Source organism: Bos indicus, chromosome 10 (assembly GCF_029378745.1).
Source record: "Bos indicus isolate NIAB-ARS_2022 breed Sahiwal x Tharparkar chromosome 10, NIAB-ARS_B.indTharparkar_mat_pri_1.0, whole genome shotgun sequence".
Classification (NCBI taxonomy): Eukaryota; Metazoa; Chordata; class Mammalia; order Artiodactyla; family Bovidae; genus Bos; species Bos indicus.
This window is the reverse complement of record NC_091769.1, coordinates 67,117,359-67,140,533: the sequence shown is the minus strand read 5'-3', so window position 1 is coordinate 67,140,533 and position 23,175 is coordinate 67,117,359. Positions and strand designations below refer to the sequence as shown.

The window sequence follows — 23,175 nt, the reverse complement described above, 5'->3', positions numbered from 1 at the left end:
ATAGTAGCCACTGTCAACCAGCAACAGGCAGGCACCGTGGGTGGCAGAGAAAGGTAAGAGGCGTTCCTGTTAGACTGGCGGCCTACCTGTGACTACCTTCATTGGCTGTCACAAGTAATAAAGAAGCAAGTCATCTGTTCTTGCTGAATGGCAGTTCTGTCTGAATGGCACAGTGGGGAAAGGGCTGTAACTCACTTGTAGGTGAGCTGATCCTTAAATTGAGTCCAAATTCATGACTAAAAGGCCAAATTTTAAAGAAAAGATCCTTCACATGAATTGCAATCCTCAAATGTGTAATTCTGTGACTATCTCCATGTTTTACAGCCAGAAGAAAAGGTGTTGAAAGGGAATGCATCACTGGACAGACTGTTACAAGCTGAGATCAGGGGCTCCTATCGGGGGATTACTGTGTGCTTATGTATTATAAAGAGATGTCTGAAGAAGTCTGTTTAACTCTAATCTGATTATCCTAATAGGTTTAGTTGGTACATAGTTGACGTTGGTCTGCTATTAATTAAAAGTCTTTATTTTTAGCTTGAGCTTTAAGCTCTGATTAAACAATATGATTAATTAGAACACTTGAGACATGCTCTAAAACTGATGATTTGGAAGCTTGAAAATTACTCACCTCTAATTGTTGTTTTTCCTCAATGAATGCTTACACTTCATTCTTTCTGTCTTTGTAGACTGAGGGAAGCACCACTCTTGTGGTTGGTGGTCTCCTTCTGACCTCCCTCTTCTCGTTCACTTGTATCCTTCTCCTCTAAGCATTTATCCACTGCCCACACCCTACAATTACTTCAATAAAGCAATTATTCTTTAGACTTACGGGGAAGGCTTCAAGTTTCACTTCAATTTATAATTAAAACAATTCTTTCTTTTCTAGGATTGTAGAAATCTACAGTAGAAGATTACAAGGTAACTTTTAAACTATTTTATTTACAGAAAATCATTTTTTATTAAGGGAAAAGTATTTTTTGTTCTTACTACAAGTGTAATATATATGTCTTATAAAAATTAAGGGGATTCCCTGGTGGTCTAATGGTTAGGACTTGGTGCTTTCGCTGTGGTGACCCAGGTTCAATCCCTAATCAGAGAACTAAGATTCCTTCAAGCCGCATGGCATGGCACACAATAAATAAATGAAAGAGTAAAAAAAAAAACCTTGTTGGGAATATAAAACAGAAAGAGAAAGTCTACTATATTTCAGGCTTCCAGAAAAAATCATTGTATTTGCAGATTCCACCTTCCCTAATGGCTCAGATGGTAAAGAATCTGCCTGTAATGCAGGAGACCTGGGTTCAGTTCCTGGGTCGGAAAGATCCCCTGGAGAAGGAAATAGCAACCCACTCCAGTATTCTTGTCTGGAAAATCCCATGGACAGAAGAGCCTGATGAGCTACAGTCCATGGGGTTGTGAAGAGTCAGAGAAGACTGAGTGACTAATGCTTTCACTTTCATATTTTATTGCATATACCAACATTTAAAAAATCAACTTACTTTTATTATGTATTTGAAAACAGGCTTCACCCTTTTTTCCCTTACCAAATCTTAAACTTTTTTTTTTTCACATACACATAACCATGTCTTTTATTTTGCTGACTGTTCAGCATTCCATTGTACAGCTGGGCTGTGGCATGATTTAACCAATTCCTGCTCTGATATTTGGGGATTTTGTCAATTTTCAAATAAACGCAGTGCTGCAGTGAACACTTATGTTTCCAAAGATATTGTTTATTCAGCACAGGAAAATTTAGGTTAAATCATTGGTTGTCACCATGGCTCTAAGAGCAATTTAATAATTGGACTATAGCCCCTTTGTTAATCTTGTTGCAAGCTGTGTATTCATTTATTTTGCTCTCCGTACGTGGGGCGCTGGTTGTCAGGATTCTGTTGGTCTTTGTGCGCACGGAAGAGACAGTCGTCATTCTAATCTGTTCCCTCCAGTGGCGCTGGAGGGCGCCGGGGCTTCCTCAGTTCCCTTTGGCGCCTGTACTGCAGGCGAGGGAAGTGAACAGGGGCGTCCCGTGGCCTGGGCTGCAGAGCAAGCACATTGGTGAAAGGTGGTGGCTCTTCAACCTCACCAAAGTCTTGCTTTTAAGATTTCAAATATTCTAGAAACAGCAAAAGCTTCCAGCTGTCTGTTCGTGTCAGACTCACTGAGCTCCTTGTCACATCCACAGTTCAGGAGCGCCTTACGAAACAAATTGCCGTAGCAATCATAGAGGCCTTGCGACCTGCTGGAGTGGGGGTCGTGGTTGAAGCAACGTAAGTCTGTTTGCATTTAATAATGTCATAGTGGTTTTTGGGGTTGGAGGTGTAGGGAGTCATAGGCTTAGGTGTAGTGAATGTACACAACAGTAACAGCTAATGATTTCTTTAGCTCTTTGATTCTTTGAGCAGAGTTTTCCAAATATGTTGTCACATATTTAAACAATAAAGAGTTGTACCTAAAAACAAGTAAAAAGGGCAACTGAAGACACTTCTTCTGAAATTTGAGGATTATGTACGTCTTCTGAATTTTGAGGATTATGTACGTCTTGTGGGCAGTTTTCACCCATTCTTTGTGCACTGCTGGCTAACTTCACCCACTTTGGTCACCGTTCTCTGGATCCCGCTTGGTGAGACCAGTGTGCCTCAGTACTTCTCTGAACACCTAGGCTAGCTAAGTGCTGCTTGCCTGGAGAATCCCAGGGACGGGGGAGCCTGACGGGCTGCCGTCTATGGTGTCGCACAGAGTCGGACACGACTAAAGCGACTCAGCAGCAGCTAAGTGCTGACTTGGTCCTGAAGATGGATCAAGTGAGAACTCTGAATTTCTTTTTCTCTAGAAGTTATGTATCTCTGTAGACCTTTGTATTAGTTTCACCCAGGAAGAAAATTCCACTTTTCCTCCTCTGACTGGACGCCTTAAGGACCCAACCATTGACAACAATAAAAGCTGTAAGGCTTAGGAACTTAAAAAGATGTTTTAGAACAAATTTATCTAAGAAGTGACACTTTGACATACTTGATAACTGTGATTTAATCTTTTGGGCTGCCTTTATTTAAAAACCAAACCAGCAACTGTCTACTCCATGGACTACCTTTGTTGCCTTGTTTCATAGACACATGTGCATGGTAATGCGAGGAGTGCAGAAAATGAACAGCAGAACCGTGACGAGCACAATGTTGGGGGTGTTCCGGGAGGACCCGAAGACTCGGGAAGAGTTTCTGAGCCTCATCAAGAGCTGAGCCTCAGCTTGTGCCACGTGATTTTCAGATCGTGCAGCTAGAAGCGTTGTTTTGTCTGGTCTTAATTGTTTGTACATTCCACTTCCAGTTGTTACAGATGTGAACTCTCATCTTTGTCATTAATTGTATTTAATAATTATTTATAGCAAGTCAAATAAAAGTAATTAATTAAGGGGTGAGCCCTGAATTTTCTTCTTGCCACCTTTTAGTGGCAACATTCAAGAAAACTGCCAATAGTGTAAGTTGCAACCCCATGGACTATAGCCCGCCAGGCTCCTCTGTCCCTGGAATTCTCCAGGCAAGAATACTGGAGTGGGTAGCCATTCCCTTCTCCAGGATAGTGTAAGTTACTTATATAAAACCCCTGCCTTTCAGGTAACCTGAGGGTGCTGGGAAGGGAGAAGGATTCGTGTGTTTTGTTCAGAGTATGGTAATTTGATTCAGAAGCATAGCAATGTTGGGAATGGGAGAAAATTATGGTCAGTATGTTTATTTTACCCTCTCCAAACAAAAATGGTGTCATGCTTGAAATAATTTATATACAGTGTGCAGCATTGCTCTGCAAATTCAAAATCCAAAAGGCTCCACTTTAATCATGATTATTTAACCACCAGTGACACTTTATTTTTTATATATTTTTTAAACTATCCAGTTGTAACATGTCACCAAGGGAAGGTAAGTGGAATATCTATGTATTTTAATTTCACTATGAGTTAAAAAGGCAATTTCTACCTTCTGTTCTTTTTAAAATTCAAGTACAGGAAATTAGTTCCTAGAGTTGTTTACGAGTATATTCTCATGTCAATATACAGGGATTTAGACATTTAACTCTCTGTGCCTTGAGGAGAATATCACACCATTTAGAGTGTAGATACCTTTGCCTTTTTTTTAAAAAAAGCCATTATTTTATAAGACTTAGTCCTGACATTGCAAATAACTAGTTCTCACAGTTCTACCTTTTCATTTTTCTTGGGAGCTTACTTTGTGAGTTCCTTGTAGATGCCGCAAAAAAAAATTTTTTTAACCTATCAAATATTTTTCTAAGTATTTACAGAAACTTTTGAAAGTGTCCATCATTTTCAGGTTTGCAGAACCATAGCTTCCGGGAGCGTGAGAGAATGCAGATTGCACACTGAACTGTTTTGAGCTCTGTCCCATGTCTAATGAAAACGATTTTGTTGGTGTCTGTGAAAATGCACCATCATTTTCTGGAATGAGTGTGAAATACTGGAAACTGGTATACTAGTTTCCCGTGTGGTCCAAGTGGATCTTATCTTTGGTGTGACTGTTCAAGTGGGATAGGTCTTTTAGTCCAGGAAGCTGCTGCCTTATTAATGATTATCTTAAAATTTCCTCCACTGGGGCAGTGTGGGCCAAATCGAAACAAACAACAACAGCTAAAAACCCCAACTCTCTGCAAAAACAAACACGGTTATTCCATGGAGAAGTCTCTGACATGGAGAAGGCTGACACTGTGCTCTTCAAATTTATCGTGCTACCTTAACAAGGATTAACTCCATACTTGCTGTAACTCTGGCAGTTCTGTCTCTGCCACTCTGATGCTGTTTGGCTTATGCAAGGGCAAGATGGCAGAGGTGGGTTTTTGTGTGTGTTTTTTTTAAATTTTAACTCTTCCCTACTTCTAGTTCCTTTTATTTTTTTCTATATTTGGAGTTTCTAAAGTAGTTTGGTGGTTGATTCTGAGTTCCTTTTAAAATCTAACCTGATATAGACATTATCCTGTTTAAAATTTAGACAGAGATAGAATTAACATTCATCTCATGCTTAATATTTTAAAGTTTTTACAGCTGTGACTTGGAGGACCAAAGAAATTGTTAGCTGTTAATTCATCTTCCTGAAATCAATTGTATTCCTTTTTAACTCTTTAAGATTCCCTAGAAGTGTTCTCATAAAAGTTTAAAATATCCATGGTATCAGTCTAGAGTATTGGTAAATGCAGAGTAACTACCTTGTCTGTTTTACTCTGGTCTGTAAGTTATTCAAAATTACCTTTTCATATCTGTGGCCTTGAGTTCATTTCAGAAGTTTTTAAGAATTTGATGCATTTAAATACACTATTCAATTTAATTGTTCAACTTTTATGTATGGTGTATATTGTTCCTGAAGTTGGTTTTATTTAAATTATTAAACTGTTATGACTTTGTTCTTGTGAAAATAGTTTGTTTTTGAACCACTCAATTATTTTTATTGCATTCTATTTTAGCAAAGATACCCTTCATAATGGCTTCTCTCAGCCACCAAGCTGTTAGATTATAAATCCCAGAACATAAATTTACCCCCGGCTCTCTGTCTCCCTTTGGGTATTACTTTCCTCACCCTCCTGCAGTAATGGGAAGGGGAGATCTAAGGTAAGAGTAAGGAATCTGAATGACCCTCATGTCCCTTTTCTAAGCCTAACTTTGGGTAACTGCAGCTCCTGAGAACTGGCACTGCTTTCTGTGTGGGAGCAGCTGAGGAGGGAAGAGCTGGCTGGGGCAGGGAGCTGTGCAGTGCAGGGAGTAGAAGAGTTTCTCTCTCTTTCATAGGGAAGAGCCTGCCTGGAAACTTCCAAGGAGGAGGAAAAGTTTGCTGCCACTTTTCTGTCCATGCCTGGTGACCTCATCAATCCATCTCTTGGGCAGTCTTCCCATTCCCCACTCCAAGTAGGCAGAGGCCCCAGCCCTCACTGATTGTCAGCCTGTCCAGGAGCCGGGGCCACTATAGTGGCCTGCTTCTCCTTGAAGGATCTGATAGCCTATAGATAGTGAACCTAATCACCTAAGCTAGGAAAGAACAAAACATTCCTGGGTTTTTTTGGCCATGCCACACAGCTTGTGGGACCTTAGTTTACCTCCCATGGATCCAATCCACACCCTTGGCAGTGAAAGTGCAGAGTCCTATTCACTGGGCCACTAGGGAATTCCTAAAACATTCCTGAAAACCTCAACTCACAGGTGTCAATAAAACAGTGAGCTACCCAATAAGCCCAAGTTGCTGCTTCTGAGTTCTTTCCCACTAAAGGCTGAATTGGTTGAAAGAACAGAGCTGGAGAAATTATGCCCTCTGACTCTGGACTATACTACAAAGCTACAGCAATCAAAGCTACAGTACTGGACAAAAACTAAAACAGATCAGTGAAACAAAACAGAGCCAAGAAATAAACCCTTGCACTTATGGCCAATGACAAAGAAGGCAACAATATACAGCAGAGAAGACGGTCCCTTCAGTAAGTGGTACTGGGAAAATTGAACAGCTATAAATAAAAGAATAAAATTAAACCATTCTCTAACACCATACACAAAAATAAACTCAAAATGGACTGCTGCTGCTGCTGCTGCTAAGTTGCTTCAGTCGTGTCCGACTCTGTGCGACCCCATAGATGGCAGCTCACCAGGCTCCACCATCCCTGGGATTCTCCAGGCAAGAACACTGGAGTGGGTTGCCATTTCCTTCTCCCATGCATGAAAGTGAAAAGTAAAAGTGAAGTCAGTCGTTTCCGACTCTTAGCGACCCCATGGTCTGCAGCCTACCAGGCTCCTCCATCCATGGGATTTTCTAGGCAAGAGTACTGGAGTGGGGTGCCGTTGCCTTCTCCCGAAATGGACTAGAGACCAGATATTATAAAACTCCTAGAGGAAAACATAGGCAGAATACTTTCTGACACAAATTGCAGCAATATTTTTTTGGATCCATCTTCTAGAGTAATTGGAGAAGGCAGTGGCAACCCACTCCAGTACTCTTGCCTGGAGAATCCCATGGACAGAGGAGCCTGGTGGGCTGCAGTCCATAGGGTTGTGAAGAGTTGGACACAACTGAGTGACTTCCCTTTCCCTTCTAGAATAATAGAAATAAAAGTATAAATGAATAAATGGGATGTAATTAAACTTTTACACAGCAAAGGAAGCCATAAACAACATGAAAAGACAACCTATGGAATGAGAGAAAATATTTGCAAACCATGTGACTGAAAACGGATTAATTTCCAAAATATCCAAGCCCCAAGTACATCTCAATATATATATATGGAAAAAAAAAAATAGGCAGAAGACCTGAATAAACATTTTTCCAAAAGACATACAGTTGACCAACAGGCATATGAAAAAATGCTCAATATCGCTAATTACTAGAAAAATGCAGATCAAAACTACAATACTGTATCACCTAACACCAATCAAAATGGCTATCATAAAAAAATCTACAAGTAATAAAGGCTAGAGATGGTGTGGAAAAAAAGGAACCCTTGTACATTGTTGGTGGGAATGTAAATTGGTGCAACCACTTGGAGAACAATACAGAAGTTCCTCAAAAAACTAAAAATAGAGTTACCATGTAATCCGGCAATGACACTCCCATATACCTTCTGCCCTACTCATGTGCAGCTTCCCCTTATCAACATCCCCAGCCACAGTGGTACATGTGTTACAACTGATGAACCTACACCAATACATCATAGTCTCTCAAAGTTGACTGTTTACATTAGGTTTCACTCTTGGTGTTGTACATTCTATGGGTTTAGACAAATGTATAATAATATGTTCAGTTCAGTTCAGTCACTCAGTCATGTCCGACTCTTTGCAACCCCATGAATCACAGCACGCCAGGCCTCCCTGTCCATCAGCAACTCCTGGAGTTTACCCAGACTCATGTCCATCCAGTCGGTGATGCCATCCAGCCATCTCGTCCTCTGTCGTCCCCTTGTCCTCCTGCCCCCAATCCCTCCCAGCATCAGGGTCTTCTTCAATGAGTCAACTCTTCGCATGAGGTGGCCAAAGTACTGGAGTTTCAGCTTCAGCATCATTCCCTCCAAAGAAATCCCAGGGCTGATCTCCTTCCAAATGGACTGGTTGGATCTCCTTGCAGTCCAAGGGACTCTCAAGAGTCTTCTCCAACACCACAGTTCAAAAGCATCAATTCTTTGGCACTCAGCTTTCTTCACAGTCCAACTCTCACATCCACGCATGACCACTGGAAAAACCGTAGCCTTGACTAGACGGACCTTTGTTGGCAAAGTAATGGCTCTGCTTTTGAATATGCTGTCTAGGTTGGTCATAACTTTCCTTCCAAGGAGTAAGCGTCTTTTAATTTCATGGCTGCAATCACCATCTGCAATATGTAGTCACCATTATAGTATCATACAGAGTAGTTTCACTGCCATAAAAATCATTCATGTTCCAAGATTTTTACTTGGTAATGGAATTATTTTCTTTATTTCCTCTTTAGATTGTTTTTTTGGTTGATGTGTTTTTCACAGCCTTTTTAAAGCTGTAGATTCTCTCTTGTTCCCTTTCTTCCATATTATCTTTTACCATTTATTTGGTCATTTGCTCTTGAGAAGCCCTATGTTTACCCCCAAGAAATGTTAAATGCTGGAATGTCTATGGCTGTCCAACCAAGGGAAATTTCAGCTGAGAGTAAGAGAAGGGTTATTTTCTTCTACAGCACTCCTCCATGACCTTGTACTCTACTCCTGAGGCAGCCCGCCCCGCCGCCGCCCCCAAGTTTGGTCCTGCTCAGCCTTCACCTGGGACATAGCACTCCTTTGTTTCGTAGCTCAGAGTCATCCTCCCACGTATGGAACAGAGTTCACTCCTCCTTTTTTGGGAGGGTCTGTCCTTTCTGGACAGGCTTCAGTTTTGAAACATCTACCACATGACTTCCTTGGCTTCATCATGGTGGTTTCCTTGGCTTTCAAGATTTGAGTTAAGGAGGAAGTGTTATTGTAGGACTGGAAATGGTGAATCCCACAAGTCTGGACATCACTTTGCTGGCCTGATTCTGGGGAATTCCAGGGTTTTAGATGGGCCAATTGGAGTGTTTGTGTGCCTGACTTCAATTACTTACATTTCCATGGCCCTCTGAGCATGAATACCAGGCTCTGGCTGACTGGAGGGAAGTGAGTGACACACCCAGTCTTAGGTTGAGGTTCTTTTAATGCTTTCTATAATGGTGTAGTTATGACTTGCTTACAAATCCTGTTGGGATGACTCCTAGCACATGCAGTGCAAGGCCCTAATGTGTCCATCCACTTTTACTCTTATTTCACATTCTCTTGTTTGGTTTGAGCAATGTGTCCACAACTCTGACCTTTTGAGAAATCCTTGAACTTTGGGAACTGACCGTGCTGCCCAGAGAGCTGTGGTTTGGCTGTTGATCAGTGCTGAGAAGGCTGTGTTGAGGGAGAGCTGTGATGAAATGCCAGGGTGTGTATCAAAACTTCCTCTGAGGCTGTCATACTTAGGTTTTGTTAATTTTCTCCGGGTTTTAGAATGAGTTTCTCCTCTTTTTATATATTTGAAAATGTGCCAAATGTATAGACAAAGATACTTGTCTTTTTGGAGGTTTCTCATGTCACCCATGTGATGACACTAATCTTTAAAGTCATATTTGATCTTGACTGGTATACTTCATTATGGAGACTTTTCTTTTTGTAGGGCAATGTCACTTGTAAAATCTAAGGGTAAACTGAATGAGAAACAGAAACACTAGTAAGTAAAAATCAGTTTAAAACAACCAGGGATGAAAAGCAGTGGCCAGCCAGTTATGACGACAGGTGATTGATCCAAAGTAACTGCCAACTTTGTTAACATTTTGCCATCTCTAAACCATCCTTAAAGAAAATCATATATGGGGTTACACCATCCTCACGGTAGTCCAGCAGAGCAACCATGCCATCTGGATTCATGTTTTCACCAATAAAGAACTGATAGTTTTTGAAATTAGCAAGGATGTGCTTGATTTGTTCTGCAGCCCCTGTCATAAAAGGTTTTACTCTTTCTGGTCTCTGTTCTTCAAGTTTCCCTTTGATTGACTTCATGTAATCTTTGATGTACTTCTTGTAGGCTTCTTTTGTGAAGCTGGTTTCCTGCAAGTGATGGTTCATGACAATATCGACACCAGTGATTACTAGGACTTAGACAGATGGGACTGATGTCATCTCGAGCTCTTCATTTGTTTTGAACGTTGATTTATTTGGCGTGGAGGCATTGTTTTTGAGAAAACGTGTCATGTAGGTTGTCTAAAAATAAAACGCATTTAAACTCAAAAAAAATAAATAAATAAAATAAAACAACCAGGGACCGTGTAATTATTTCACAGTGGTCATTTGGAAAGTAACTTTAAGCATATCTAATCTCAGGCAAAACTTCTCATTGCTAGGTCCTTCTGAAAGCTGACTCATCTGTGAGCAAGAAGCATGTGAGGTTGAAGTTCTCATCCAAAATCTTATCTTTTTCTTGCTAAACAGTTGTCAAAATCACCTTCTAACAGAGGGCTTAAGGTGACTTATGTCAATGCTTGATCATTTTAGCAGAATTTCCATATAAATTTAATATTTAGAAGATAATTAGAACATTAGAAATATCTCGTGTACTTAAAACATCAATAGGTCAACAATGAATTCTCGTGAACCTTTAACTATTGGTTTGGGCAAAAAGTTTATTCAGTTTTTCCTATAAGCCAGCACTTAGTCCAGTCGCTCAGTCGTGTCCGACTTTTTGTGACCCCATGGACTGCAGTACTCCAGGCTTCCCTGTCCATCACCAACTCCCGGAGCTTACTCAAACTCATGTCCATCGAGTTGGTGATGCCATCCAACAGTCTCATCCTCTGTTGTCTTCTCCTCCTGCCTTCAATCTTTCCCAGCATCAGGGTCTTTTCAGATGAGTCAGTTCTTCACATCAGGTGGCCAAAGTATTGGAGTTTCAGCTTCAGCATCAGTCCTTCCAATGATTATTCATGGCTGATTTCCTTTAGGATTGACTGGTACTAGTAGCACTTGTCTTTAACTTCATTTGAAACAATTCTATTAGATTGTATTGTGACAGCTGTCATATCAGTGTGCATTGAAAAAAATTGCTGAATTTTTGTGTAGCCATTTAAATATTGAAGATAGAAGAAAAAAGCAACATTTTGGCATATTATGCTTTATTATTTCAAGAAAAGTAAAAACACTACTGAAACACACACAAAAAGATTTGGGCAGTGTATGCAAAAGGGGCTGTGACCGATCGAAAATGTCAAAAGTGGTTTATGAAGCTTCTGAAGCTTCCTGCTGGAGATTTCCCACTGGATGATGCTCCGTGGCTAGGTAGACCAGTTGAAGTTGATAGGGATCAAATTGAGACATCAATTGAGAAAAATCAACATTATAACATGTGGGAGATAGCTGACAAATTCAAAATATCCAAATAGAGCACTGAATATCATTTGCATCAGCTTGATTATGTTAGTCACTTTGATGTTTGGGGTCCATGTAAGTTAAGCGGGAGTGGGGTGGCACCTTCTTGACTGTATTTCTGCACGTGATTCTCCATTTAAATGTAAAGAAAACATTTCACTTTTAAAACATTGTAATGAGTGATGAAAAGTGGATACTGTACAATAATATGGAATGGAAGAGTTCATGGGGCTATTGAAATGAACCACCACACCAAAAGCAGGTCTTGGTGATGTGTATATGGTGGCATTGGGAGTCCTCTATTATAAGCTCCTTGTGGAAAACCAAATGATAAATTCCAGCAAGTACTGCTCCAAAGTAGACCAACTGAAAGCAGCACTCGACAAAAAGCATCTGGAATTAGTGAAGAGAAAATGCATAATCTTTCATCAGAGTAATGCAAGATTGCACGTTTCTTTGATGACCAAGCTTTGTTACAACTGGGCTGGGAAGTTCTGATTCATCTTCCTGTTTGCCAAACATTGCACCTTCAGATTTCCATTTATTTCAGTCTTTACAAAATTCTGTTAATGGAAAAAATTCCAATTCCCTAGAGGACTGTAAAAAAACACCTGAAACTGTTCTTTGCTCAAAAAGATAAAAAGTTTTGGGAAGATGGAATTATGAAGTTGCTTGAAAAATGGCAGAAGGTAGTAGAATAAAATAGTGAGTATATTGTTCAATAAAGTTCTTGGTGAAAATGAAAAATGTGTCTTCTATTTTTACTTATAAACTGAAGGAAACTTTTGGCCAACCCACAAACACTGTAAAAGAATGTTAAAATCAAGATGAAACCCCAAACCCTGAGAACTGATAATTTACATTTCCTGTATTTTAGCTTTTTTTGAGGACGGAAGAGAAATCTTCCAGATTTCGACAAACCGTATGCTGATAGGATGAGACAAAGGATAAGATTCGTATCTTGGATCTTTCCAGACAGGCATGTTAGATGGTAACTAGAGAGGATTAATTGCTAGCTGGATCTGAGCTCAGGCTTGGGCATGGAGGGAACTGGTTTGGAAGTGTGAGGGGTTCCCTGAACTCTGGTGCAGACTATGAGGGTTTCACTCAAGGAAGGGTATGATGTGGGCATAAAACCATTCTTCAGACAGTTGGCGATGGTCTCCTTCTAGAGCCAGGTATCTTCCATTGCCTTTAGCCCCAGGCAGTCCTCTGTGTATAGGGCGCTCTCCTGTGAGGGAATGGTTTTCTTGGCTTGGCCACTTCTGTAAAATCCAAACTCCTCAGAATCCATGGGGTCCACAGTGGAATTATTGAGGAATTTCATCGTCACAAACTTCTTCAGGGCCATCAGATTCTTCTTGGAGGACTCAGTGACGCCTCTCCCTGATTAATATCTGACCAGAAGATGCTCTGGTTGTGGTACCTGGCCTCCTTTTCGGGCTTGTGCCAGTATCTGCTTGCACCAGGCGTGCTGGCACAGCTTTGTCTGTAAGCCCAACATCCAGTGTTTTTCTGATCAAGTCATAGATGTGAGCGCTTCCTCCCAGGCACCGAGGAAGTCTACAAACACCTTGACGTTGTCCCCCAGCTGAGATGAGATTGCTCATGGGAGGTGATGGGCATCTCTGAGACACTGCCCATAGAAATTGGCCTCCCTGGGAGGATCCAATAGCATTGTAGCCCTACTGAAACCTAGGATCTTTAGCAAGAATCTTGCCAATTGTTGTTACTTGGAAGCCAAGATTCAAAAAGAAGCCGTTCACCACATCCTCTATCAGCGTCTTACCAATCCCTAAAGATAAGACATAAATTTCAGGTATTTTCTTCTCAACCATTTTTTAAAATATCACCCATGCCTAAGGGATTACAACAGCTATCTCCCATCCCATGCCAGAAATAATGATCATAATGCATCTTACATTCTGATAGTTACAGAGACTGCTTACCACTTTAGACCCATCAGTGGCAGTGGTGCCAGTGGGTCACAATGCCCTAGCACTAGGGGCATGCGGGACCCTGGAAGGAAAATGAGAGCCATGAGCCACCATCTTGATTCAATCACATGACAGCACTCTCAACAGTTTTGTTAAGAACATTTATTTCATTTTATCAGTGAGCAAGTTGAGGCTTCAGTTCAGTTCAGTCACTCAGTCGTGTTCAACTCTTTGTGACCCCATGAACCGTAGCATGCCAGGCCTCCCTGTCCATCACCAACTCCTGGAGTTCACTCAAACTCATGTCCATTGAGTCAGTGATGCCATCTAGCCATCTCATCCTCTGTCGTCCCCTTCTCCTCCTGCCCCCAATCCCTCCCAGCATCAGGGTCTTTTCCAATAAGTCAACTCTTCACATGAGGCGGCCAAAGTACTGGAGTTTCAGATTTAGCATCATTCCTTCCAAAGAACACCCCTGACTGATCTCCTTCAGAATGGACTGGTTGGATCTCCTTGCAGTCCAGGGGACTCTCAAGAGTCTTCTCCAACACCACAGTTCAAAAGCATCAATTCTTTGGCGCTCAGCCTTCTTCACAGTCCAACTCTCACATCCATACATGACCACTGGAAAAACCATAGCCTTGACTAGATGGACATTTGTTGGCAAAGTAATGTCTCTGCTTTTGAATATGCTATCTAGGTTGGTCATAACTTTCCTTCCAAGGAGTAAGCGTCTTTTAATTTCATGGCTGCAGTCACCATCTGCAGTGATTTTGGAGCCCCCCAAAATAAAATCTGACACTGTTTCCACTGTTTCCCCATCTATTTCCCATGAAGTGACGGGACCAGATGCCATGATCTTCGTTTTCTGAATGTTGCGCTTTAAGCCACCTTTTTCACTCTCCTCTTTCACTTTCATCAAGAGGCTTTTTAGTTCCTCTTCACTTTCTGCCATAAGGGTGGTGTCATATGCATATCTGAGGTTATTGATATTTCTCCTGGCAATCTTGATTCCAGCTTGTGCTTCTTCCAGCCCAGCGTTTCTCATGATGTACTCTGCATAGAAGTTAAATAAGCAGGGTGACAGTATACAGCCTTGACGAACTCCTTTTCCTATTTGGAACCAGTCTGTTGTTCCATGTCCAGTTCTAACTGTTGCTTCCTGACCTGCATATAGGTTTCTCAAGAGACAGATCAGGTGGTCTGGTATTCCCATCTCTTTCAAAATTTTCCACAGTTTATTGTGATCCACACAGTCAAAGGCTTTGGCATAGTCGATAAAGCAGTAATAGATGTTTTTCTGGAACTCTCTTGCTTTTTCCATATCCAGCAGATGTTGGCAATTTGATCTCTGGTTCCTCTGCCTTTTCTAAAACCAGCTTGAATATCTAGAAGTTCATGGTTCACATATTGCTCAAGCCTGGCTTGGAGAATTTTGAGCATTCCTTTACTAGCTTGTGAGATGAGTGCAATTGTGCGGTAGTTTGAGCGTTCGTTGGCATTGCCTTTCTTTGGGACTGGAATGAAAACTGGCCTTTTCCAGTCCTGTGGCCACTGCTGAGTTTTCCAAATGTGCTGGCATATTGAGGGCAGCACTTTCACAGCATCATCTTTCAGGATTTGAAAGAGCTCAACTGGAATTCCATCACCTCCACTAGCGTTGTTCGTAGTGATGCTTTCTAAGGCCCACCTGACTTCACATTCCAGGATGTCTGGCTCTAGGTCAGTGATCACACCATCGTGATTATCTGGGTCGTGAAGATCTTTTTTGTACAGTTCTTCTGTGTATTCTTGCCGCCTCTTTTTAATATCTTCTGCTTCTGTTAGGTCCATACCATTTCTGTCCTTTATCGAGCCCATCTTTGCATGAAATGTTCCCTTGGTATCTCTAATTTTCTTGAAGAGATCCCTAGTCTTTCCCATTCTGTTGTTTTCCTCTATTTCTTTGCATTGATCGCTAAAGAAGGCTTTCTTATCTCTCCTTGCTATTCTTTGGAACTCTGCATTCAGATGCTTATATCTTTCCTTTTCTCCTTTGCTTTTTGCTTCTCTTCTTTTCACAGCTCTTTGTAAGGCCTCCCCAGACAGCCATTTTGCTTTTTTGCATTTCTTTTCTATGGGAATGGTCTTGATCCCTGTCTCCTGTACAAAGTCATGAACCTCCGTCCGTAGTTCATCAGGCACTCTATCTATCAGATCTAGTCCTTTAAATCTATTTCTCACTTCCACTGTATAATCATAAGGGATTTGATGTAGGTCATACCTGAATGGTCTAGTGGTTTTCCCTACTTTCTTCAATTTCAGTCTGAATTTGGCAATAAGGAGTTCGTGGTCTGAGCCACAGTCAGCTCCTGGTCTTGTTTTTGCTGACTGTATAGAGCTTCTCCATCTTTGGCTGCAAAGAATATAATCAATCTGATTTCAATGTTGACCGTCTGGTGATGTCCATGTGTAGAGTCTTCTCTTGTGTTGTTGGAAGAGGATGTTTGCTATGACCAGTGCATTTTCTTGGCAAAACTCTATTAGCCTTTGCCCTGCTTCATTCCGTATTCCAAGGCCAAATTTGCCTGTTACTCCAGGTGTTTCTTGACTTCCTACTTTTGCATTCCAGTCCCCTATAATGAAAAGGACATCTTTTTTGGGTGTTAATTCTAAAAGGTCTTGTAGGTCTTCCTAGAACCGTTCAACTTCAGCTTCTTCAGTGTTACTGGTTGGGGCATAGGCTTGGATCACTGTGATATTGAATGATTTTCCTTGGAAACGAACAGAGATCATTCTGTCGTTTTTGAAATTGCATCCAAGTACTGCATTTCAGACTCTTTTGTTGACCATGATGGCTACTCCATTTCTTCTAAGGGATTTCTGCCCACAGTAGTAGATACAATGGTCATCTGAGTTAAATTCACCTATTCCAGTCCACTTTAGTCCACTGATTCCTAGAATGTCGATGTTCATTCTTTCCATCTCCTGTTTGACCACTTCCAATTTGCCTTGATTCATGGACCTAACATTCCAGGTTCCTATGCAATATTGTTCTTTACAGCATCGGACCTTACTTCTATCACCAGTCACATCCACAACTGTGTATTGTTTTTGCTTTGGCTCCATCCCTTCATTCTTTCTGGACTTATTTCTCCACTGATCTCCAGTAGCATATTGGGCACCTACCGATATGGGGAGTTCCTCTTTCAGTATCCTATCATTTTGCCTTTTCATACTGTTCATGGGGTTCTCAAGGCTAGAATACTGAAGTGGTTTGCCATTCCCCTCTCCAGTGGACCACATTCTGTCAGACCTCTCCACCATGACCCACCTGTCTTGGGTGGTCCCACACGGCATGGCTTAGTTTCATTGAGTTAGACAAGGTTGTGGTCCATGTGATCAGATTGACTAGTTTTCTGTGAGTATGGTTTCAGTGTGTCTGCCCTCTGATGCCCTCTCGCAACACCTACTGTCTTACTTGGGTTTCTTTTACCTTGGACGTAGGGTATCTCTTCACGGCTGCTCCAGCAAAGCACAGCCACTGCTCCTTACCTTGGATGAGGGGTATCTCCTCACGGCCACCCCTCCTAACCTTGAAGTTGGGGTTTAGGGAGAACTAAATGACTTGCCTTCTGGCCACTGGGTTAAAGAGAGGAGGTTCCTGTCTTGGCTCTCCATCTGTTGGTCATCTTGTTAACCAATGGTCCTAAACCATGAGATCATCTCTAGCTCACTGTTGTAAATGAACAGTCTTTTCCAGTTGACCTCTGAACCTCTGAGTGCCCACTCTTTGGAATTGGAATCAGATTTTATTTTAATTTTAGATTTTAAGATCAGGCCCAGCCACGTTTGATTATTGTGCAGTATTTGCTAAAACAGAGTTTTCCACCCACAGTTTGTGTCAGCCTCAATATATAGAATCAGATTTTTGAAGGTGTCCACAATCGACTTTGCCCTTTGAACTCAAAAGTGCTGCTGGGAGTAACTTTAAAGTGCGGCGGTGGGGTTGGGGGGGTGTGTGTGAATTGGCTACCTGTAGTTCTAGCTGATCACACAGTCTTAAATGCTCACACTTTAAAAATACTGCATATATATTTTAAACTGGTAATGTGTTGTACTTAGCACAAAATTCAAACGGCAGAAAAGAATATTAAGGAAAAGCTTACTCCCACCTTCACCCTTGAATGAGCCAGGTAACTGCTCTCACCAAAGATATTTTATGAAATGCTTTATGATTACTGCACAATGAGAACCCTTTCCTTCTCCAGCCAATCTGTCTGTATGTTCTGCCTGATGGTAGACTGCATGGTTCAACAGTGGTAAGTGGTTTCCGTAACTATTAGAATATAAGATCCGTTATGATGATCAATTTCTAGTGCTTTTTTAAAGTCAATGTTGGGTGCTTTCTCAAAAAATTGTTTAGTGAAAACTTCTCCCCTTCAAATGTGACCATCTTACAGAACTTTGACCATTTTAGCAAAAGAAAAGTGATTCTGGTGAGCTGAGTGTCTAAAGTAGAGGTTCATTTAAAATTTGTTTTCTTTCACTTTTGGCTTATTTTTTTTTGAATAGGCAATACATTCACATAAAATGTGAAATGCACAAAAGGATGTACACTGAAAAGTTTCTTTCTGTTCCCAGCCACCACTAGAAACTCCCAAAGTCATTGTTTTTGTATCACCTTCTTACATCTGCCTCCAAAAATATTTAAGGCTTATGTAAGCAAAGTCATATACACACAAAATTATTTCTATATTATATATATTACATATCTGTCTGCTTATTTAAATCAAAGATGCTTGACCATATGTGTTCATCAAAATCACATGGGCAACTTTTAGATAATCCATGCGCCTGTACCCTCAAGGCCTTATTCACTGTTTGTAACTGTTATTTTAAAAAATTGCCCGTGGTTGTTCTGGTGGGCTTCCCTAGATATGAGCCAGCAGCCTGAGATACAATCACTCAGACCCAGGGAACCCACCGGGAAGCTACGGGGCCCATGCCCAGGCGACTTGGGCAGGAAAACAGCTGCGTGGGTCACTCTGTGAGCAATTGGTTCCACCACCCAGGGTTAAGGGCATCTGCAACCACTCAGCTGATAAGTCTAAAGGTAAATTGTCCCTTAAAAGGCACTGTCTCCAGATTAATAAAATCAGTACTGCAATTACCTGTGTATAAATCACTTAGTTCTCTGGCCTGATTTTTTTAAACACACCCTACTTTTCCCCCTCTGATTTTTATAGTTATTCATCATACAAAACATAGAAAATACAGTAAAGCATCAAGAAAAAGAGGTACCCATAATTACATAGCCTAGAGGTAACTACTGGGAACATTTGCTTTATTTTATTTAGTTTTTAAATTGTGTAAGTAATATATGAACACTTCTGGATTTAAGCAAATCTACCCGGACATTATCTGTATGTATTTAGTATGTAACACTAATACATAAAGGGTAAGGAAGGACTTAAAACACACACATTGTTACATCCAACAAAAATCTACAATGATTACTTAATATCCAACCTATTCTGCACTGACTTTGCCCCAGATGGTCTCAAATTTCTTTTTAGAGTTCATTAGCAACACTTTGACAGACACTCTGCCAGTTTTTGCTCCCTGCTTCTCCCCAGGTGACCGTCTACAATACTTGAATACTGTAAAGTACACACAGCCTTTCCCTCTCTTGTGCTGTGTGCTGTGCTACGTTGCTTCAGTTATGTCTGACTCCTTGCGCCCCTATGGACTGTAGGCCACCAGGTTCCTCTGTCCATGGGATTCTCCAGGCAAGAATACTGGAGTGGAGTTGCCATGCCCTCCTCCAGGGGATCTTCCTGACACAGGGATCAAACCTGCATCTCATCTTTGGCAGGTGGGTTCTTTACCACTAGCACCGCCTGGGAAGCCCTTCCCTCTCCTAACTGTATTTTATACTGGTGTGTCTTACCTTGTAGCTTTGTTTAAATGGTTCCAAGACATTCCAGGGTAGAAATGTTATAACATAGCAATCAATTTCATAAAGATGGACTTTTAGGTTATCTCCGTTTTTTTATTATTATAAATAATACTACAGCATGTATCTCTATTTCTTGAGAATAAGGCTCAAGATACGAATTTACCGGGACAAAGAAGTCCTCATGTTATAGCCATGAGTTTCGGGAAACAAACTCACTCAGAAGGACAATGCAGATAGTGGAGTGCAGTTTATTACACTGGTGGGCCCAAGGCAGCGTCTCCTCTTAGCCAAGGACCCCGACCAGCATTTGTGAAAATCTTTTATACCCCATGTGTACGTGACTGAACCCACCACCCCAAATTCCTTGAGACTTACATAAACCAAGGAAAATACAATCCCAATAACCCCATCATTCACGTGCTATGTGCTCATGTGCTCAGTCAAACAATTAGCCAATAATCAATAACCCCAAGGTTACACTCTGATAGATACAGAAAAATTTATGGCCTGTCTGGAGGAAGGGGTGATTAGTGTGTGTTTTCTCTTAGGCGATGAGTAACCTAGATACGATCTTCAAGGTTCCCCTGTCTGGAGGGGGTCTTATCCTTCTGTTGTTTTCATAGGCACTAAACACAGAGTTCAGAGTCCATTGGAAAGGTGGCTGAGCATGATCAGCATGAACAGGCCTAAGATGGAGTCTAGGCCCTATGAATTCCTTCTTCACTCACCCTTCTTTCTTTCCCTCCCCCAAGTGATAAGAATGGAGAGCCTAGGAGGAGCCACTCACTGCTGTTTCCCTGCAATGTGGTCATCCTCTGCCTTAGAGCTAAATGTTTAAAAATGTCTTTTATTTATTTATTTGGGTGAGCCAGGTCCCAGTTGCAGCATGTGACATCTTTCAGTTGTGACATGTGGAATCTTAGCTCCCTGACCAGGGACTAAAACCGGACCGCCCATATTGGGTGCGTAGAGTCTCAGCAACTGGACCACCAGGGAAGTTCCTTATAGCTAAAATTTTTATAGCACACAAAGTAATTTCTTTCTTTATTCAGGGATACTTTGCATCTCATTTGTCTTGGCAGGCTTACATTTTTTAAATGGAGCATTTTATCAAAACAATTGTAGATTTACATACAGTTGTGAGAAACACTATGCAGAGATCCCTTGTATATGTTCCCCCAAGGCTAAATTTAGCAAAACTATCATATAATATCACAACCAAGATGTTGACATTGATACAATTCACAATCTTATTCAGATTTTCCCACTTTTGCTTGTACTTATGCATGTATGTATTAAGTTTTATGCAATTTTATCACATGTGTGGGGTGGTGTATCTACCACTGTATTCGATACTGAATGGTTCCAGTGCCACAGAGAATCTTCATATTGTCTTATTAAAATCATACCCCCTTCCTTCACATTTTAAAAAGACTCTTGATAAATATTCCAAACTACTTCCTGGAAAAGTATTAGCAAAATTGGATATCATTCTAAAAATGTAATATATTAGTGGAGAACAAAATTTTCACTGTCCTACCTTTATTTAACATAAAAGACTTTAACCATCTTTTAATACATTTATTATCAACTTGATTCTCAAAGAGTATTACCAGTCCTTTCCTAGAGGATATAGGACAGACAGTTCTTTCATTTCTTTGGATATTCAATTCTTCAAAACATTATTGTCAGCAAAAATCAAATCACTGAAGCTGCCAAATGCAATAAGCATACAGACTTCTATCTTTAACAAAGCTGATACTAACTTTATAGAAACTCTTCTCATGGTTTTGAGACAATAGTATTTTCCTTAATGGGGTTTTCTGGCTGAGGGCAGAGTGGAAGACTGCAAACATTATTTCTAAAAGGGATTTGATCTAAATCAAAAGATATTTACCTTTCCTAAGTACAATTCAATGAAAAATCATTTTATTTTCTTTGAGTGGAGGTCGCCTCTGGGAGGAGGGGCCCTCACAGTCTCTCTCCCTGAGAAAAGAGCTTACTCTTTCTGCTCGTTATTGGTCAGGGTAATCCAAGTCATCATTGCAGCAGGCTCCTTTTGTGGTGTCAGAATTCTTACTGATCTACAGTGAATCAGTGGGATCTACCTTTTATTATAAGCTATCAGTTCTCCTAAAGGCAGAGCACTGCTGAACTTGCAATTGAGGAGATTATAAACAACAATATAGGGATGGATTTGGACTAGAAGGAATGTAAAAAACAACATAGGTGGGGATAGGTGGAATTAGAAGGGATTCTGCACAAATACATCAATATAGCATGGGGAGTTACTTGGGCCAGGAAAGCAATTTAGGATAAATCGTTCCTCAGTTAGCCTGGAAAAATGAAGACATACAATGCATAGAAGATGCAATTTAATTTTAGCCATGTAGTCATGCACATTTCAGATCTAGAAATCATATACAGAATATAAGCAAAGATCTGACTCTTAAAGACTCTCTTTCTCTCTCTCTTATATATATGTATATGTGTATATGTATGTATGTATATATGTATATATATATACACATTAAATGCATATATCCCTTGCCCCAACAATTCTACTTTGGGGAGTTAATCCTCTGCATGTATTTGTATACATATGAAAGTGACATTCGTGTACAAGGGTATTGTTGCAGCATTGTTTATAATAAGAAAGCTCTTATTTATCAGTCAGCTCTGAATCCAAAGTATGTGAAATGATTACATGAAGTTTGGATTGTGGTTTTTAGCGTCTTTCCATCCAGAGGCAGAACAGAATCTGATTCACTGTTCATTTGTATCCCTTGAACTCACATTGAACAAAGTTCTGAGCTTGGGCAAGTCACCTGATTGGTTCTTACTGAGAGTCCTTCAAGGAGTTAGTTAGCTTCTCATTCTAAGACTAGCACATGGCCAGGAGTTGTGGTGTTCTCAACTGTCTTTTACATTAGAAGTCTGAGCAGGGAGGTTTGGGGGAATTTGCTGTTTGCTGAAGTGTTCTGTAAGCAGAAGAAGTGAGGGATGCGGAACTGTCCTCATGATTCCTTCCTTCTTACTCTTCCCTCAGGACCAGAAGCAAAAGGCCCCAAATCTACCTTATATAAAAGCCACACAAGGTATTACAATTTGGAATGAAAGTGCAGGCCTGAGTTCTTATGATTTTGAACAGTCTTAAGCAACATTTGTGTTTCACAGTCTGTTTTAAAGACATTTAATTGCTCTCATAATTTGTGGTGTACTGAGTTTTGGTAAAAATTAACAGTTAAAAATATATCTTTATCTACATATATAGAGCCAAAAGAATAAGGGTAAGCATACTGTCTGTAATGATTATTTGAAATATCCTTGAAATGTTACAACTAAAGTTTTCAGGAAAAGAAAGATAAAAGTGAAGGATGAAATAAAGGGATCATTGCTTTCATCTAATCAAAGCTGGCCTGAAATTTTGCATCTTTATTTCTCTGTAATTTGTAGGCCTTCTATGTTCTAGATCAGGACTTGGCAAACTTTTTCTGCAAAGGGCCTGATAGTAAATATTTTAGGTTTGACAGGTTACATGATTTCTGTTGTGGCCACTCTTTATAGAATGAAAGCTGCCCTAGACAACGCATAAGTGAATGAGTGTGGCTGTGTTTCAGTATGAATTTATCTAACGACACTGAAATTTGAATCTCATATAATTTTTATGTGAATATCTAATATTCACATATAATTTAATGCCCTTTTGGTTTTCCTTCATTAAAAATGTGGAAATCATTCTTAACTCCAGGATCTTACAAAAGCAGACGGTGGGCAGGATTTGGCCAGCAGGTAATCTTGGGCCAATAACATCAAAATATGCAATAAACAGTGGGCTATGGCACCATTTTGAGCCCTCACCCTTATTCAGCAACCCATTATGCTGTC

The 23,175-nt window shown here is 40.6% G+C and overlaps 1 protein-coding gene and 1 pseudogene across 2 annotated transcripts in view; one reads left to right on the top strand and one right to left on the bottom strand.

Annotated features, from left to right (window-relative positions):
• The window catches only part of GCH1 (GTP cyclohydrolase 1), a 61,417-nt gene extending 51,166 nt beyond the window's left edge, over window positions 1-10,251 (top strand). Inside the window, exons 4-6 of one of the 2 annotated variants that reach the window (XM_070797628.1) lie at window positions 887-918; window positions 2,183-2,267; window positions 3,107-10,251. In XM_070797628.1, the coding sequence (XP_070653729.1) occupies window positions 887-918; window positions 2,183-2,267; window positions 3,107-3,233 (244 nt within the window). In that variant the 3' untranslated portion in view covers window positions 3,234-10,251. The remainder of the gene's footprint in view (window positions 1-886; window positions 919-2,182; window positions 2,268-3,106) is intronic. The other variant, XM_070797629.1, reaches the window with a different exon arrangement.
• A 2,261-nt stretch (window positions 10,252-12,512) lies between these two features.
• Window positions 12,513-13,296, bottom strand: LOC109564390 (palmitoyl-protein thioesterase 1 pseudogene; annotated as a pseudogene).
• Window positions 13,297-23,175: the final 9,879 nt, after the last annotated feature.